Below are 17,421 nucleotides of genomic sequence, written 5' to 3'. Positions count from 1 at the left end.
GTGTCTGTGTTTTCATTTAACTCTAAGAAGTTTTTAATTTCCTCCTTGATGTCTTCTAAAACCCATTGATCATTCAGTAACCTATTGTTCATTCTCCAAGTGATGCCTGATTTTTCTTTCCTTCTTTTGTCGTTGATTTTCAGTTTCCTTCCATTATGATCAGATAAGATGCATGGTATTATCTCTACTCCTTTATATTGTCCAAGAGTTGCCCTGTGACATAATATATGATCTATTTTTGAGAAGTATCCATGTGCTGCTGAGAAAAAAGTGTAACTGCTTGATGTTGGGTGGTATATTCTATATATGTCAATTAAGTCTAGGTTATTAATTGTGGTATTGAGTTCTATAGGTTCCTTATTTAACTTTTGTTTGGAAGATCTGTCCAGTGGTGAGAGAGGTGTGCTGAAGTCTCCCATGATTATTGTATGGTGGTCTATTAGACTCTTGAACTTGAGAAGAGTTTGCTTGATGAACATATCTGCACCATTGTTCGGGGCATATATATTTATGATTGTTATGTTTTGTTGGTATATGGTTCCCTTGAGCAGTATGCAGTGTCCCTCTTTATCCCTTTTGATTAACTTTGGCTTGAAATCTATTTTATTAGATATGAGTATGGACACTCCTGCTTGTTTCCGCAGTCCATATGAGTGATATGATTTTTCCCAACCTTTTACCTTCAGTCTATGTATGTCTTTTCCTATCAAATGCGTCTCCTGTAGGCAGCATATTGTTGGGTCTTGTTTTGTGATCCATTCAACTAGCCTGTGTCTCTTAATTGGTGAGTTTAAGCCATTAACATTTAGGGTTATTATTGAGATATGGTTTGTTCTTCCAGCCATATTTGTTTATTAATATTACTAAACCTGATTTGTTTTCCTCTTTCATTACTTTCCCCCCTTTACTGTCCTACCTCCCACTGTTGGTTTTCATTGGTATTTTCCATTTCCTCTTCCTGTAATGTTTTGCCAAGGATTTTTTGAAGAGATGGTTTTCTAGCTGCAAATTCTTTTAACTTTTGTTTATCGTGGAAGGTTTTAATTTCATGTTCCATCCTGAAGCTTAATTTCACCGGATACACGATTCTTGGTTGGAACCCATTTTCTTTCAGTGTTTGAAATATGTTATTCCAGGATCTTCTAGCTTTCAGAGTCTGTGTTGAGATATCAGCTGTTATCCTGATTGGTTTACCCCTAAATGTAATCTGCTTCCTTTCTCTTGTAGCTTTTAAAATTCTCTCCTTATTCTGTATGTTGGGCATCTTCATTATAATGTGTCTAGGTGTGGATCTCTTATGATTTTGCACATTCGGCGTCCTGTAGGCTTCTAGGATTTGGGATTCTGTCTCATTCTTCAAGTCTGGGAAGTTTTCTCGTATTATTTCATTGAATAGATTGTTTATTCCTTTGGTTTGGAGCTCTGTGCCTTCCTGTATCCCAATGACTCTTAAGTTTGGTCTTTTAATGTTATCCCATATTTCTTGGATGTTCTGCTCATGGTGTCTTAGCAGTCTTGCTGAGCTGTCTATGTTCTTTTCAAGTTGAAATACTTTGTCTTCACTGTCTGATGTTCTATCTTCTAAGTGATCTACTCTGATGGTAGTATTCTCAATTGAGTTTTTAAGTTGGTTTATTGCTTCCTGCATTTCTAGGATTTCTATTTGTTTGTTTTTTATTACCTCTATCTCCCTGTGTAATTGATCTTTTGCTTCCTGGATTTGTTTATGTAATTCCTTGTCAAAGTGATCTTTCATTGTCTGATTTTGCTGTCTCATGTCTTCCTTGATACTCCAGATCATCTGAAGCGTGTATATCCTGAACTCTTTATCTGACATTCCATCTGTTGCAGCTATTACCTCTTCTAAAGTTGAGTTGACCTGCATTGCTTGTGGTCCTTTCTTTCCTTGTCTTTTCATACTGCTCGCGTTTCTTTCTGCTTGGTGAAACTTTTGTGTTTTTGAAATTTTCCCCCTATTTATTTATATTGCTCTTGTATAGTTGGAAAATCTCCCTTGCAGGGCGGGTAGTGGCTGTGCTCCTCCTCTAATTAGGGTGATCTGTCTACCACGCTGGTCGGTCGCAGGTCTGCCCAACCTGCAGGCATGGGTGGCGGCTCTGCTCTGCCCCCACTCCTATTGTGGTGACGTGACTACCACGCCCTCGGGTCGTTGGTCCTGATCCGGATGTGGGCGGCGGCTCTGCTCGGCCCCTACTCCAACTGCTGTGACGTGTCTACCACGCTGGCAGGCCTCTAGGCCTGTTCCGCCGGTGGGTCGCAGGTCTGCCTACCTTGCGGGCTCGGGCGGGAGTTCTGGTAAGTCCCCACTCCAAATGGGGCTACCTGACTGCCTCTCCAACGGGTCGCCGGGCCTTTTCCGGACACCGGCGGTGGCTCTCCTCCACCCCCACTCCAACCAGTGTGACGTGACTGCCTGGGTGCTACGTGTCCACCACGCTGGCAGGCTACTGGGCCTGTCCTGCCAGTGGGTCGCAGGTCTGCCTACCTTGCAGGCTCAGACGGCGGCTCTGCACAGCCCCTACTCCAAATGGGGTGACTTGGCTACCGCGCCGTCGGGTCGCTGGTCCTGTTCCAGGCATGGGCGGCTACTCTCTTCGGCCCCAGTTGCAGTTGGGGTGTCGTGATACCACGCCGGCGGGTCACTTTGCCTGTTCTGGGCGCAGGGGGCAGCTCCACTCTGCCCTTCTGGCCCCCACAGAACCCAGCAGGACCCGGACCGAGATGCAGTTACCGCGGGTTCCCTAGTCCTGGGCCAAAGCAGCTCTGGGAGCCTGAACCCGGCCGCTCCGAGCTCAGTGCACGCTCTTCTAGGAGCAGGTTCCCAGAAGCAGTCTCTGTGGGTTCCCCACCTCTGAGCCAAAGCGGCACTGGGAGCCAGAACCAGGCTGCTCTGAGCTCGGTGTACGCTCTGCTAGGAGTAGGCTCCAAGAATCAGTCTCCATGGGTTCCCCAGCCCTGGGCCAAAGCAGCTCCGGGAGCCAGAACCTGGCCACCCCGAGCTCGGTGCACGCTCTGCTAGGAGCAGGCTCCAAGAGTCAGTCTCCGCGGGTTCCCCATCCCTGGGCCAACGCAGCTCCGGGAGCCAGAACCCGGCCGCTCAGAGCTCGGTGCACTCTCTGCTAGGAGCAGGCTCCAAGGATCAGTCTCCGCGGGTTCCCCAGCCCTGGGCCAAAGCAGCTCCGGGAGCCAGAGCCCGGCCGCTCCAAGCTCTCTGAGCTCGGTGCACGCTCTGCTGAGAGCAGGCTCAAAGACGCAGTCTCCGCGGGTTCCCCAGCCCTGGGCCAAAACTGTTCCGGGAGTCAGAACCCAGCCGCTTCGAGCTCGGTGCATGCTCCACTAGGAGCTGGCTCCAATACGCAGTCTCCGCGGGTTCCCCAGCCCTGGGCCAAAGCAGCTCCGGGAACCAGAACCCGGCCGCTCAGAGCTCGGTGCACGCTTTACTAGGAGCGAACCCCAAGGAGTAGTCTCCACAGGTTCTCTAGCCCTGAGCCTGAGCGATCTGTCTGCGAGACGCAGGCAAATGCCAGCCTGAAATCACCTGTTCCGTAGCTGAATGAGCTGAGAGCAGTAGAAAACAGGGATGATTCCATCAGCTCTCCAAGATGGCGGCCGCTGTCCTCCTCCGTGGTCCGACCGGTGTCGAGAACCGAACTGGACCGCTTCTCTCCTCCGTCTCAAAGCCAGAACTCAGCACTAAGCACGACCATTGCACCGCTGGCAGGAGCCCCCAGAATCCGCATTGCTGCACCCCCGCTCTGGCACCTCGCCGCTTCCCAGCGCGTGCCGCAGACTCCAGCCGCGGGGCGATCCGCCGATCAGGCAATGCGACCCTCCGTGCGGAGAAATCGCCCGCGTCCGAGCCCCCGCAGCTGAACCTCGCGCGATGGAAATCCCTCCACTAGATTCTGGAGCACGTCAATTTTGCTGGAAATTCCCAACAAGACAGCCTTCAGCTGTTTCACCTCGTCTTTCTCCCGCAGAGTGACGCGGCGCACGGGGGTGATGCACTCCCTTCACCGCCATCTTCCTTTTTATATATATAAGAAATTTTGCTATTTAAAACTTATTGCCTAGCCACTACAGTTGCCTAAGTAATTATAGACTAAGTGCTATATTCTTGGGACTTTCTCAATCCAACTCACCAGCTTGTATAGTAGGTACCCAACAAATGTACTGCATAACACAAAAGCAAAAGCAATAACAATCACTTAAAACTTCAATTTTTTTAAAAAACAACTTTTCAAGTCACAATGCAAACCAACTTGATAATAATACAACTTTTGAAAAAAAGACTTATGGAGATAATGAGACCACAAGACAAAAATGTTTTTAAGAGGAGGAAACATTAGCTAGCACAGAGGTTAGGAAATACAGACAAAAGGAAATTTTGCATCCTCTTGTAAACTTCCCTCAACCAAGGTTAAGACACATGGAAAAGATGTGTCTTACATTTGAGATGAAAGGCAAGTAGGCATTTTATCCAAACCAGCCAAAACATCATAATCATTCCTATGCTAACCAGACAGCCAATGCATGAACAGTCTGGCCACAGCAACTTTTCAGGAGACCTCAAAAAGAACTGAGTGCAACTGAGTGACTCGGAACTTAATGGTAGTAAATGGCCCACAATTTACCTCCATGAAACTGACTTAGAGGCAAGGATAGAAAAATGATTTAAAAAGAAACTAAAGAACCAGGCTCATCTGAGCAATACAAAAGTGTGACATTTGAACATATAAGTGGCTGCAAACAAAAATTCATAATTTAATCATCTTCCCCCCCCATGCCTTCTTATTTGACGTAAAGGTCATCCTTTAGAACTTTATATTCTTCAAAAGTTGGGCTGATCATGTATAAATACTACAGCAACGTGGTCTGACAGTAGTGTTTAAAGGAGATCCTTGTCCAAAAATAGCAGTTATAACAGTGCATCATAAGTATAATCCCCATTTTCCTCATCTGTAGCACCCAACTGTGCACCAACCCGTTACTTAACACAAATGTTTCTAAAGAAAAATCTTTTGTCAAATGATGTGATTATTATACTCTTATCACCCACGTCAATCATGTTATTTTTATTTATTTATTTATTTTTAAATTATTTTATTGTTGGTTGTTCAAAACATTACATAGTTCTTAATATACCATATTTCACAGATTGATTCAAGTGGGTTATGAACTCCCATTTTTACCCCGTATACAGATTGCTGTGTCACATCAGTTACATTTCCATTGATTTACAAATTGCCTTTCTAGTGACTGATGTATTCTGCTGTCTATCCCATTCTCCACTGTCCCCCCTCCCCTCCCCTCCCCTCCCCTTCCCTCCCCTCCCCTCCCCTTCTCTCTCTCCATCCCCTCCACTATAAATCGTTTCTTCCACTTACATAATTTTTCTCCTACTCCTCCTTTCCTCTTATATGTAATTGTGTATAACCCTGAGGCTCACCTTCCAATTCCATGCAATTTCCCTTAACTCTCCCTTTCCCTCCCGCCTATCATCCCTGTTTAATGTTAATCTTCTTCTCCAGCTTTTCGTCTCTACCCTGTCCTTGGTTACTCCCCTTGTATCAAAGAAGACATTTGGCATTTGTTTTTTAAGGATTGGCTAGCTTCACTTAGCATAATCTGCTCTAATGCCATCCATTTCCCTCCAAATTCTATGATTTTGTCATTTCTTAATGCAGAGTAATACTCCATTGTGTATAAATGCCACATTTTTTTAATCCATTCATCTATTGAAGGGCTTCTAGGTTGGTTCCACAATCTTGCTATCGTGAATTGTGCTGCTATGAACATCGATGTAGCAGTGTCCCTGTAGCATGCTCTTGTTAGGTCTTTAGGGAATAGACCGAGAAGGGGAATAGCTGGGTCAAATGGTGGTTCCATTCCCAGCTTTCCAAGAAATCTCCATACTGCTTTCCAAATTGGCTGCACCATTTTGCAGTCCCACCAACAATGAACAAGTGTACCCATTTCCCCGCATCCACACCAGCACTTGTTGTTGTTGGACTTCTTAATGGCTGCCAATCTTACTGGAGTGAGATGGTATCTTAGGGTGGTTTTGATTTGCATTTCTCTGACTGCTAGCGATGTTGAGCATTTTTTCATGTACTTGTTGATTGATTGTATGTCCTCCTCTGAGAAGTGTCTGTTCAGGTCCTTGGCCCATTTGTTGATTGGGTTATTTGTTATCTTATTATCTATTTTTTTGAGTTCTTTGTATACTCTGGATATTAGGGCTCTATCTGAAGTGTGTGGGGGTAAAGATTTGTTCCCAGGATGTAGGCTCCCTGTTTATCTCTCTTATTGTTTCTTTTGTTGAGAGAAAACTTTTTAGTTTGAGTAAGTCCCATTTGTTGATTCTGGTTGTTAACTCTTGCGCTATGGGTGTCCTATTGAGGAATTTGGAGCCTGACCCCACAGTATGTAGATCATAGCCAACTTTTTCTTCTATCAGACGCCGTGTCTCTGATTTAATATCGAGCTCCTTGATCCATTTTGAGTTAACTTTTGTAGATGGCGAGAGAAAGGGATTCAGTTTCATTTTGATGCAAGTGGATTTCCAGTTTTCCCAGCACCATTTGTTGAAGATGCTATCCTTCCTCCATTGCATGCTTTTAGCCCCTTTATCAAATATAAGATAGTTGTAGTTTTGCAGATTGGTTACTGTGTCTTCTATTCTGTACCATTGGTCCACTCGCCTGTTTTGGTACCAGTACCATGCTGTTTTTGTTACTATTGCTCTGTAGTATAGTTTGAAGTCTGGTATCGCTATACCGCCTGATTCACACTTCCTGATTAGCATTGTTTTTGCTATTCTGGGTCTTTTATTATTCCATATGAATTTCCTGATTGTTTTATCTATTTCTACCCTGATACCTAAACCAGACAGAGACACTTCAAAGAAAGAAAACTACAGACCAATATCTCTAATGAACCTAGATGCAAAAATCCTCAATAAAATCCTGGCGAATCGGATTCAAAATCGTATCAAAAAAATTATACACCATGATCAAGTAGGATTCATCCCTGGGATGCAAGGCTGGTTCAATATACGGAAATCAATAAATGTTATTCACCACATCAATAGACTTAAAAATAAGAACCATATGATCATCTCGATAGATGCAGAAAAAGCATTCGACAAAGTACAGCATTCCTTTATGTTCAAAACTCTAGAAAAATTAGGGATAACAGGATCATACCTCAACATTGTTAAAGCAATCTATGATAAGCCACAGGCCAGCATCATTCTGAATGGAGAAAAATTGAAGGCATTCCCTCTAAGATCTGGTACAAGACAGGGATGCCCTCTCTCACCACTTCTGTTCAACATAGTCCTTGAAACACTGGCCAGAGCAATTAGACGAAAGAAATTAAAGGCACAAAAATAGGAAAAGAAGAACTTAAATTATCACTATTTGCAGACGATATGATTCTATACCTAACAGACCCAAAAGGGTCTACAAAGAAACTATTAGAGCTAATAAATGAATTCAGCAAAGTGGCAGGATATAAAATCAACACGCATAAATGAAATGCATTCCTGTATATCAGCGACAAATCCTCTGAAACGGAAATGAGGACAACTACTCCATTCACAATATCCCCCCAAAAAATAAAATACCTGGGAATCAACCTAACAAAAGAGGTGAAAGACCTATACAATGAAAACTACAGAACCCTAAAAAGAGACATAGAAGAAGACCTCAGAAGATGGAAAAATATACCCTTTTCATGGATAGGCAGAACTAACATCATCAAAATGGCGATATTACCAAAAGTTCTCTATAAGTTCAATGCTATCCCAATCAAAATCCCAACAGCATTTCTTGTAGAAATAGATAAAACAATCATGTTATTTTTAAACCTCCTACTTACCCAGTAATGTTCTGTATGGAGACACTTTTGGAGAGTGAGACACTCTGCTGGGACCGTCTATTAGCAAACATTGGGGCAGCAGTGGTTTCATCAGCCAGAAGGACTGCGGATCGAGGGCGCTCCTTGGGCTGTGAGGCTGCAGAGGAAGAGGACACAACTGAAGTCTCATCTTTATGCCCACTTAGTACTTATTCATCTGACAATGCCAAACAGAAGCAAAGTGCTTTAAAACAGATTTGCCCTTGGAGGGTAAAATTGCTTACAAAGGTTATGAAGGACAGTTTGGCAGTAATTACTGAAATTGTAAGTACTGATATTCTTTGATCTAGTAATTTTACTCCCTGCCGCTGCCCCGCCCCCCCCCACCCCCGCAAGTACTAGGGATTGAACCCAGGGTGCTCTACCATTGAACTACATTCTCAGTCCCTTCAATTTTTATTTTGAGACAGGGTATTGCTAAGCTGCCAAGGTTAGCCTTGAACTTGTTATCCTCCTGACTCAGCCAAGTTGCTGGGATTACAGGTATGCACAACCACACCTTTATTAGTAATTTCACCTTCAGAACATGTTTAGTCTATAAGATATATTTGTGTATGTTTGAAAGGATGTGTGTCCAAAGTTATTCAAAGAAATATTGTTGATTAAAGAAAAAGACTGGAAATGATACTAATAAGCACCAAAAAAATCGGTCAGTAAGTTACAGTATATCATACACTAGAATATTATGCAGCTTTATCAAAATGAAAATATTCTTCATGTACTGACATATCCCTATGATGCAGTAAGTGAAAGGGAGTGGGAGAAATCAAGATGCAAAACAGTACATAATAATAGGCCACTTTTTATGCTTTTAAAAAAGGGAAATCAATAGTCCAAGTTAGTATTTACATTAACAAGGCTAACTTTGAGAAGATAAATGAAAAACTAAGAGTGGTTACCTGTGGTATGGGATAGAAACTAAACAATGAGGATAAAGAATCACATGAAAATATTATATATTTTAAAATTTAAACTTCATAAAAATAAGGTTGAAATAACATTAAGAGTAAAAGGAATCTTAGAGGTAACTGAGACCAGTGTTCTTTGGATCATACCATGAAACATCTGTGAAGTGTTTCTTAGGTATAAAATTCCCAGCCCTTGCTGTACTCTGGAGTGGGACTTGGGAGTCTACATATTTTATAGGCTTCTCAAACAATTCTTCAGTTCATCATTTGAGAGCACAGATTCTGACCAATTCCTTTAATTAATGGATTAAAAAAAACCCAGGATTACTTGTTTAATGTCACATAGCTAATTGATCCTCCTACTGCAAACTTCTCTTCAACACAGCCAAAGAGGAAACTGGAACTTTAATTTGCTCAAATGGTCACACAGGCATACATGTAACAGTATTTTTCCTTGACAAATGTCAGGATTTTTTTAAACTAGCAGAATACAACAGTTACTAATATGGCATTATGTAAAAATGTGGATGTGTAACCGATGTGATTCTGCAATCTGTATATGGGGTACAATTGGGAGTTCATAACCCACTTGAATCTAAAGTATGAAATATTATATGTCAAGAGATTTGTAATGTTTTGAACAACCAATAAAAAAAATGTTAATACAAGCATTCATTTCTTCTTTTTTTTCTCTTTGGTACCAGGTATTGAACTCAGGGACACTTGACCAGTGAGCCACACCCCCAGCCCTATTTTGTATTTTATTTAGAGACAGGGTCTCAATGAATTGCTTAGCACCTTGCTGTTGCTGAGGCTGGCTTTGAACTTGCAATCCTCCTGCCTCAGCTTCCCAAGCTGCTGGGATTACAGGCATGTGCCACCGCGCATGGCTAAGCATTCATTTCTAATTCAAATTCTATTTAGACAAAGGTGATGTATAGTAAAACACCAGAAACATGACACATTGCATCACAACCAGACATTGCTACAGGAGTCCCAAGAAGTGTAGCTGTGGCCCCTGCTCTAGTAGACCAGAGCAAACAGTGGGTAAAAGAGAACATGCGCAAGTATCAAGAGTCTGAAGTCCAAGTGCTTCAGAAGGGAGTTCAGGGAACAGACAAAATCTGAAAGGAGGCAGGGAAACCCAACACTAGTTCTTGAAGAATGTGAACAGATCAGAAGAGGACATTCTGAGAAGAACTGTATGAATAAAGGCAGAAATCATGAAGCAAAAAGAAAAGCAGAGGAGGAAATAGGTAGGAGATGTAGGTAAGGGACCAGTGAAAAGGCTGAAGAAGTAGAATGTTATGTAAAGCTCTACAATTAATAAAGAACAACTTGCATCCAAAAGGTGGGGTAAGAGGATGAAAATAATAGCCTTTCATTGATGGAAAGCAATCCATAGTCCACCCAGGGAAGTCACTTAATATCTTTAAGTCTGTTATTTGTGACAATGATAGCAGCAAAACTTAAGGAGTGCCAACTACTAAGTATTTTACTAGTCTGATTTGTGTGTGTATGGGGGGGAGAGTGGGAGGCACACTGCAGACTGAATCCATTGAATAGGCAAGCCAGGCAAGTGCCCAACCACTGAGCCTACAGGTATGATTTTATTTATCAGTCAGGTAGGTAGCCTGACCACCCTAGGAAACCTATCATTACCTCCTTTACATAGGAGGAAAATGAGGCACAGAGAAGTTCAGCAGCATTTAAGGTTACACAGCTAATTAGTAGTGGTGCTTGGATTCAAATCCATATAACCAGAATCCACAATCTGTACTTTCAACCAGTATACTGCCTCAGTGGGGTAAAGTAGAAATAAAAATATCTGCCTGTGGGCTAGGAATGTAGTTCAGTGGTTCAGCACTTGCCTAACATGGGCAACCTCCGCAACACACACACACACACACACACATACACACGAACATTTGTATTCGTCAGAGATAAAAAAACCTTGCACACTTGGGCAAGGTGGCTGTGGCTCAGTGGTAGAGTGCTTGCCTTGCATGTGTGAGGCATTGGGTTCGATCCTCAGCCCAATTAAATAAATAAAGAAAAAAAATATTAAAAAAGTGGCAACAACCACCTTGCACATAACAGGCATTTTACAGTAAGAGAGTTAATGTTAGACTTGCAAAAGTCACATGGAATGGGTTGGATCATAGATTTACATAGGCGTCAAGTCTGGCAAAGCATCTCTTCTAGCCATCTACATGCAAAGATGGGTAATCATCAGGCAATATGTTTAAGGATTTCACATTTCCCTGTGGGAGTACAGACTGGTACTTATTCTGGAGTTATCTGGAAGTACTTAGAAAAATAAGGCATAAAGTTGTGAATCTCAAGCTGAGGGGTCATCAAAATCACCTAGGGGGCCTATTAAAACACAGATCACTGGACTCCACCTTGGAATTTCTGATTCATAGATGTGGGTGGATCACAAAAGCATGTGTGTTTAATGGATCCTGGAAATTATTCTATTTGGGGAAAGTGTCTCATAGGTTCTCATAGAGTCAACTAAGAGGATAATCATTACTGCATTATTTATGGTAGTAGTTATTTATATTTAAGTTGGAAGCAACTTAAATATCCTGTTTTGGGGGAACTAGTAATTAAAATGTGATATATACTTTTGAAAGAATATCATGCAGCAATCTGAAATAACAGCTTAAAACAATAATAACATGCATAGTCTCAAAATGATACTGAGTGAAAAATAAGAATAAGACAAGTGCGGTTGGCTCATGCCTATAATCCCAGCAATTTGGAAGCCTGAGGCAAGAGAATTACAAGTGTGAGATAACCTCAGCAACTTAGCAAGGCCCTAAAGACTTAACAAGATCCTATCTCAAAACATTAAAAAAAAAATAAGGGGGTATAGCTCAGTGGTTAAGTGACTCTGGGTTTAATCCTCAGTATGGGAAGACAAAAAAAAAAAAAAAAGGAAAAAGAAAACAAATAATAATATATAAGTCACAACACCTAATTTAAATTTAATGCACAAAAACAACAGATTTTTTTTCCCCAAATACATATGTCTAAAGATATGGCAGATTAGAAAGACATACATTAAATATTCAATATTAGGAATGAGATAGGAAATAAAGAACAAAAAGTAAAATATCAGGCAAAATCAAAGTGAAGCCTCACATAGACTGGTGAAGATAGCATGATGTGAATGCGAGTGTGTGATTCACTCAACCATGTGTAACATTTGAAGGAAAAAAATGAACCATTTACATAACTTCACAGGGTATACAAACCTTCAAAGAGGATTTGATGGTGTCATATAAAACTATTGGTGAGTGAATTTGTAGAATAAACAGCCTTTCTAATTAGGTATTCAGAATAGGTATTCAAATCCTGATTAGAAATAATAAATGAACACTACAACAGTACTTATGGTACAGAACCAGTCAGTCAGAAAGGGATTTGTAGGAGGTTGGCTGAGCTACTTACGCTTGTTTCTCATAATGACCGTGGGGAGTGAAGACGTGTCATGGGCCTGAAGGTTCCCTTTGGGCTGCTAAAGAAAAAGAAAGTACAAGAAAATTGCACTGATGACTTAGCCTCTGTCAAGTTTCAAGCAGCCTAGAATAAAAAGTGTGGTTTGGCCTAATTTCCTGGTCTGGTCCTTTCACTGGGTCTTAGCACCCTGCAATACAGCCCCAGTCACCCCCACTTGCCATCTTCTGTGCCTGTCTAGTGTATGAGGAAGCAAGAAGTGTAAATTGCAGAGTAGGTCTGCACATATGGTTAAGAGTAAAACTATTTTAATCAGCAACTCAGAAATATTAAACTCACAGGGAAATGTATATTTAACATGTTTAAGTTCTGAAAGCATTTTCTTTTTCCAGAAGTCTCAAATTCCCAAGCATGTTAAAATCAAGAAGGGAACTGATCATTTTAGAGAAAAATTATTGTTTGATCATTTTGGCCTCAAGGTTGGTACCAAATGATTAAAACAAACAAACCCACTGCAACCTCAGCTCTCCCAATTTCTTAGTATTTTGTTAGTTGAAACCCTTTTATTTTAAGCCATCTTTTCACCAGAATGTCTTACTTTCATTTTGACCTTTGCACACGAGGCCAGACTTTCTCTGCAGCCTTTGTGGACAAAGGCACTGCAATCTGAAAAGAAAGCAGAAACCAAAGTCACAAAAACAAAGCAAAAAGACCCGAAATTGACTTTGCACCACAGCTACAAGGAACCTACAGATTTCCAGATGATGTCACTCACAGGGAAGAATATCATTAATAATGGAAATTACACTGTGCAGTCCCAGGATACAGGCCTGTGATGTTGTTTGGAGGAGAAACAAGAACAGATGTGACTTCTGATTAACAAGAATAAAAACTCTGGAACTCTTCAGACAGGAAGCTGAAGAACCAACCGAAACTAAAAGTTTCAGTGTCTGCCATCAATATGTATGTCTAAATCACAATAAATAATGCCACTAAAAGTGGTTGTAAACTGTGTAGTACTCTATCAAAATACAGGACATGGATCTGAAAATCTACCTGCTTATAATTTTCTATTTGGGATCTTAAATAACCTGAGCTCCTCACAAACTACTGAGTCAAGAGACACACAAGAAAGGTTATCACAACTACCCCACAGCATTCCTGGGAACCCTGACTCAGCGAAAGTAGAAGACTTCCTGAAAGATAAAGCAGAGACCCCAATTTGCCAAGACTGATTTTTTTTTATAAAGTTGTCATATCTTTTTGTACATCTTTATTTTATTTATTTTATGTGGTGCTGAGGATCAAACCCAGTGCCTTACACATGTGAGGCAAGTGGTCCACCACTGAGTTACAACCCCAGCTCATGCCAATATTGATTTTTCTCTCAAAATACTTTTCTTACTTCCTTGGCTTACCCAGGACCACTGATGTAAAAATGAAGCACTCTGTGCCTCAGAAGGGTCATCACCAGCTCTTACTGCTGCTAAGAAGTCGTAAAACACAACTGGACCAAGAGGCCAGAGGGAAAGCAGAAACAAAAGATTTGTCTCTGGGGACACAGATGAGAAGTTTCCCTTGGGAAAGGCTGGATCAGGAAATCAACCACAGATACTGTTCACTAGTCTGTGCTTCAGGAAGTGCTGCAGGTCCTGTCCAGCTTAATGAATAGTCATGGGCCAAAACTGAAGCTCAGACATCTGGACTGCAGGGGTAGGGGTGGCTGGGGGGATTGGAATGACAAGGGAAGGGGAAGATACTAGAATGGCTAAAAAGAAGACTGCCAGAAACCTAAATCCCAAAGGACTTTTCCATTTCTTCTGCAACCACTGTTTCTACAATGCCCATTTGGTTCACAGGTCTCTTCTGAATTCTCCCAGTCACACGGTTCTGGGATTATGTTAGGTTGTTCTGCACTGAGCACTCTTCAGGAGGGATCATTCATACACTGCTAAGTCTCTGAGTCTCAGCACAGTGCCCGGCTCATGGCACCTAATCACATATCTATCTGTGGAACCTATGCCTGTTTTATCTGAAAGTCAAATGCCCCAACACAGTGTTGATCACAGTACATGAAACTTATTGGATCAACTTAATACTAAAAAGAACAAGACAAATAGCTGTCAAACTAAATTTAATTTAGGTAAGGTTCTGTTAATCAGTGCAACCCTAGTATAAGTTCATTCTCCACAGTCCTCAGTTTCCACATCTATAAAATAAGAGGGGCCACATTTCCCCTTAGTTTTAAATACTGATAAGGATATGAGAATGAATAAAAAAGTCTCATCATTTGCTAACAGATCTAGAAATTTATACACTCACTTTGGTAAGTATCTTAGCAGTATGTAACAAAGTTGAAAATGTGCCCCTCTTTGTGAATAAGCCCATTTTGATATAAAGCCTAGTATCACACACACACACCTTAAGGATGTTCTGACAGCATTGTGTGTAACATAGAAAAGCTGAAAATAACCCAAATGACTGAGCAGTGGAACATATCTGACATATCTACAGCTGAATACTAGGGAAGAGCTGAAAGTCAATGATCACAATGGGTTTCAACATGATGATTACAAAATAGTAGGCACTGTACAGTACCATTTATGTAAACTAAAAACAATAATAAAATTTTAAAATTTTATGTGAGATAAAATTAAAAATTAAAAATTAAAAATCAAATTACAAATATGCGAAATTCATGATAGTGCTTGGAAAAGAATAGCAAGGAAGTGGGAATTTAACTACAATACCTTCTTTCTTTTTTGCGGGGGGTACCAGGGATTGCACTCAGGGACACTCAACCACTGAGCCACATACCCAGCCCTATTCTGTATTTTATTTAGAGACAGGGTCTCACTGAGTTGCTTAGACTCACTTCTACCGATGCTGGCTTTGAACTCATGATCCTCCTGCCTCAACTTCCCCAGCTGCTGGAATTATAGGTGTGTACCACCACACCCAGCTACAATGGCTTATTTCTTAAAAAAAAAATAAAAAATAATCTGAAGCACTGACAAAATCTTAACTTTTTCTCCATTTTGATTGGCAGGTATATAGAATGCCTATTAAATTATCTATGTATAACAGTTTATATTAATACAAATTGAAACCAAACCAAACCAAAATTCATTATCCTTCAAAGTTCCTTGTATGTCCTTACCAACATTTCCTTATCTTTACAAAAAAGTAACATCACATTTGTGATAAATTTAAAACAATTTAAAATTAGGTTTTATTATCATATATCCCAGTTACAATATTTTTGCTTTACTGAAAATCTATAATATTTTTGGTGCAAAATAAGAGATAGTGGATTTCCTTGAGAACTTGCCATTAACTCCAATCTGCCAAAGTGACCAGATAGAACACTGTGGACAGAACTTATTCCCAGTTCCTGTTCCTCTTCTCCCTGCAAGTTCCAATAGCTATAGGGAATCAGCCAATGGCAGTTTTCAAGAGAGCGATGGCACTATCACTTTTAAACAGACTAGCAGTTTTTAAGTTCTAAGACCAGCGTTTAAGACTTTAAAAAGTTTTGTTAGATGAATCATAAAAGCAGAAATAAAATTTAAATGTATTTCTAGAACTTTTCACATAGATTCATGTTTTCAGTTAATTGAGACATGTCTCCAAATCAACAATCCAGCTGAAACTTTAATATTATGGTCACAAGTCTTAGTGATAATAGTTCACATGGATGTTTGTTAACATACTGAAGTACCTACTTGAAAAATATTCAACTTGTTACTAAGTGTTACTGGACTCAATCTGCAGCTACAGTTTTAGGGCTATGCATGGCTGATTTAGAGACTTTTACCCCTAGAGATATCAACCAAAGTCATGGGCTTGCAACCTTATTCTCTCTCTCTCTTTTTTTTAAAGGACAGTTAATAAGAACACAAGAATTAAGTACAAAATTAATAAGAACATAAGAACTGAAAACACATTTAAAACATTTTTAAGCTCTCTGCCACAATACCATGCCATTAGGAAGATCAAACAAGAAATAGCTTGGCCTCTTATTTAAAATTTCCTAATAGCAGTAAGCAATATGCTTTTAGTTTTCAAAATTCTTCAAAAAGGTCTTAGCACAGTAATTTATGGGAACAGAATTGACCTCTAATTAAACTCCTCTGATTAAAAGCAAATAGCCCAAGCTTCAACTTCCTTTTCTTTTACAAAGAAGTATCAAAAGAAAATGGAGCAAACCCCACAGGAGTAGAAACTGCCATCTAACTGTTGCTGCACATATTTTTAACCTCTGCTAAAAACCACCACAGATCTTTGGTGAACTATTATATCATGCATTTAATTTCAGCAGAAAAATAAAACAAACCATTATAGAGACTAGCTTAAGAAAATCGTTTTTATAGAAGAGTGGGAGGAGTAGCTAAGCCAAACTAACCTTACAGAATAGTAAAGGACTGCCTTACCAAAGGAAAGATTCACCTCTGTAAGCCGAGTTCTATGCAGCCAGAGCTCTGGAGAAAGGACTTTTCAGATACTTTGGTCCATTGATTGTCACTAGGGAATAAGTGGAGTTCTGTTTGACAGCTAGGGACAGATATGAACAACAAAATTTATCTGGGAAAAATGATCTGATTCTTGCTAGAGCTACAGGTTAAAGAATTACCTTTAAGGATAGAAATATGCAACTTCTTCTGATCATTTCAACCCTAGTCAAACCAAACCAAACAACAAGATCAAACATTTAAACACAAGCAACTCAGAAATACACGCTCCAATATTCTGTGACTTCTTGTTTAAAATTCTTAGGGAGATCTTCCAATCACTTCTAAAAGCTATTTGGGCAAATTTCTAATTAAATGACTGGGAAAATTAAAAAAAAAACTAAAAAAAAATTCTTAGGGAAACATGAGACATTGCAAGGTGTGGACTGATAGTGCTTATACATTAAAGTCATGTGAGATGTTCTGGTAGCTGGTGTAATAACCACAGTGCTGATGTATAACACAAGAGGAAAGCCACAAAAAAGAGGCAAACTATCTTGGCTGAAGTACTCGTTAACAGCAGTTTTCATAAGAACATTAGTAAACAAAAAATCAAACAAAATGAAAGTGTTCTGCTTGAATAAAGACTGGAC

The 17,421-nt window shown here is 40.4% G+C and overlaps 1 protein-coding gene across 12 annotated transcripts in view; it reads right to left on the bottom strand.

Moving 5' to 3' along the window:
- The window catches only part of AKAP13 (A-kinase anchoring protein 13), a 351,990-nt gene that overhangs the window by 37,103 nt on the left and 297,466 nt on the right, over nucleotides 1-17,421 (bottom strand). For all 12 annotated transcript variants that reach the window (XM_081292573.1, XM_081292574.1, XM_081292576.1 and 9 more), the window contains 3 exons: nucleotides 12,916-12,983; nucleotides 12,312-12,378; nucleotides 7,906-8,041 (listed from right to left, as the gene is read on the bottom strand). In XM_081292573.1, the coding sequence (XP_081148699.1) occupies nucleotides 7,906-8,041; nucleotides 12,312-12,378; nucleotides 12,916-12,983 (271 nt within the window). The remainder of the gene's footprint in view (nucleotides 1-7,905; nucleotides 8,042-12,311; nucleotides 12,379-12,915; nucleotides 12,984-17,421) is intronic.

The sequence above is a fragment of the Spermophilus citellus genome, assembly GCF_964194105.1.
Source record: "Spermophilus citellus genome assembly, chromosome: 4".
Classification (NCBI taxonomy): domain Eukaryota; kingdom Metazoa; phylum Chordata; class Mammalia; order Rodentia; family Sciuridae; genus Spermophilus; species Spermophilus citellus.
This window is presented reverse-complemented; position numbering and strand designations above follow the sequence as displayed.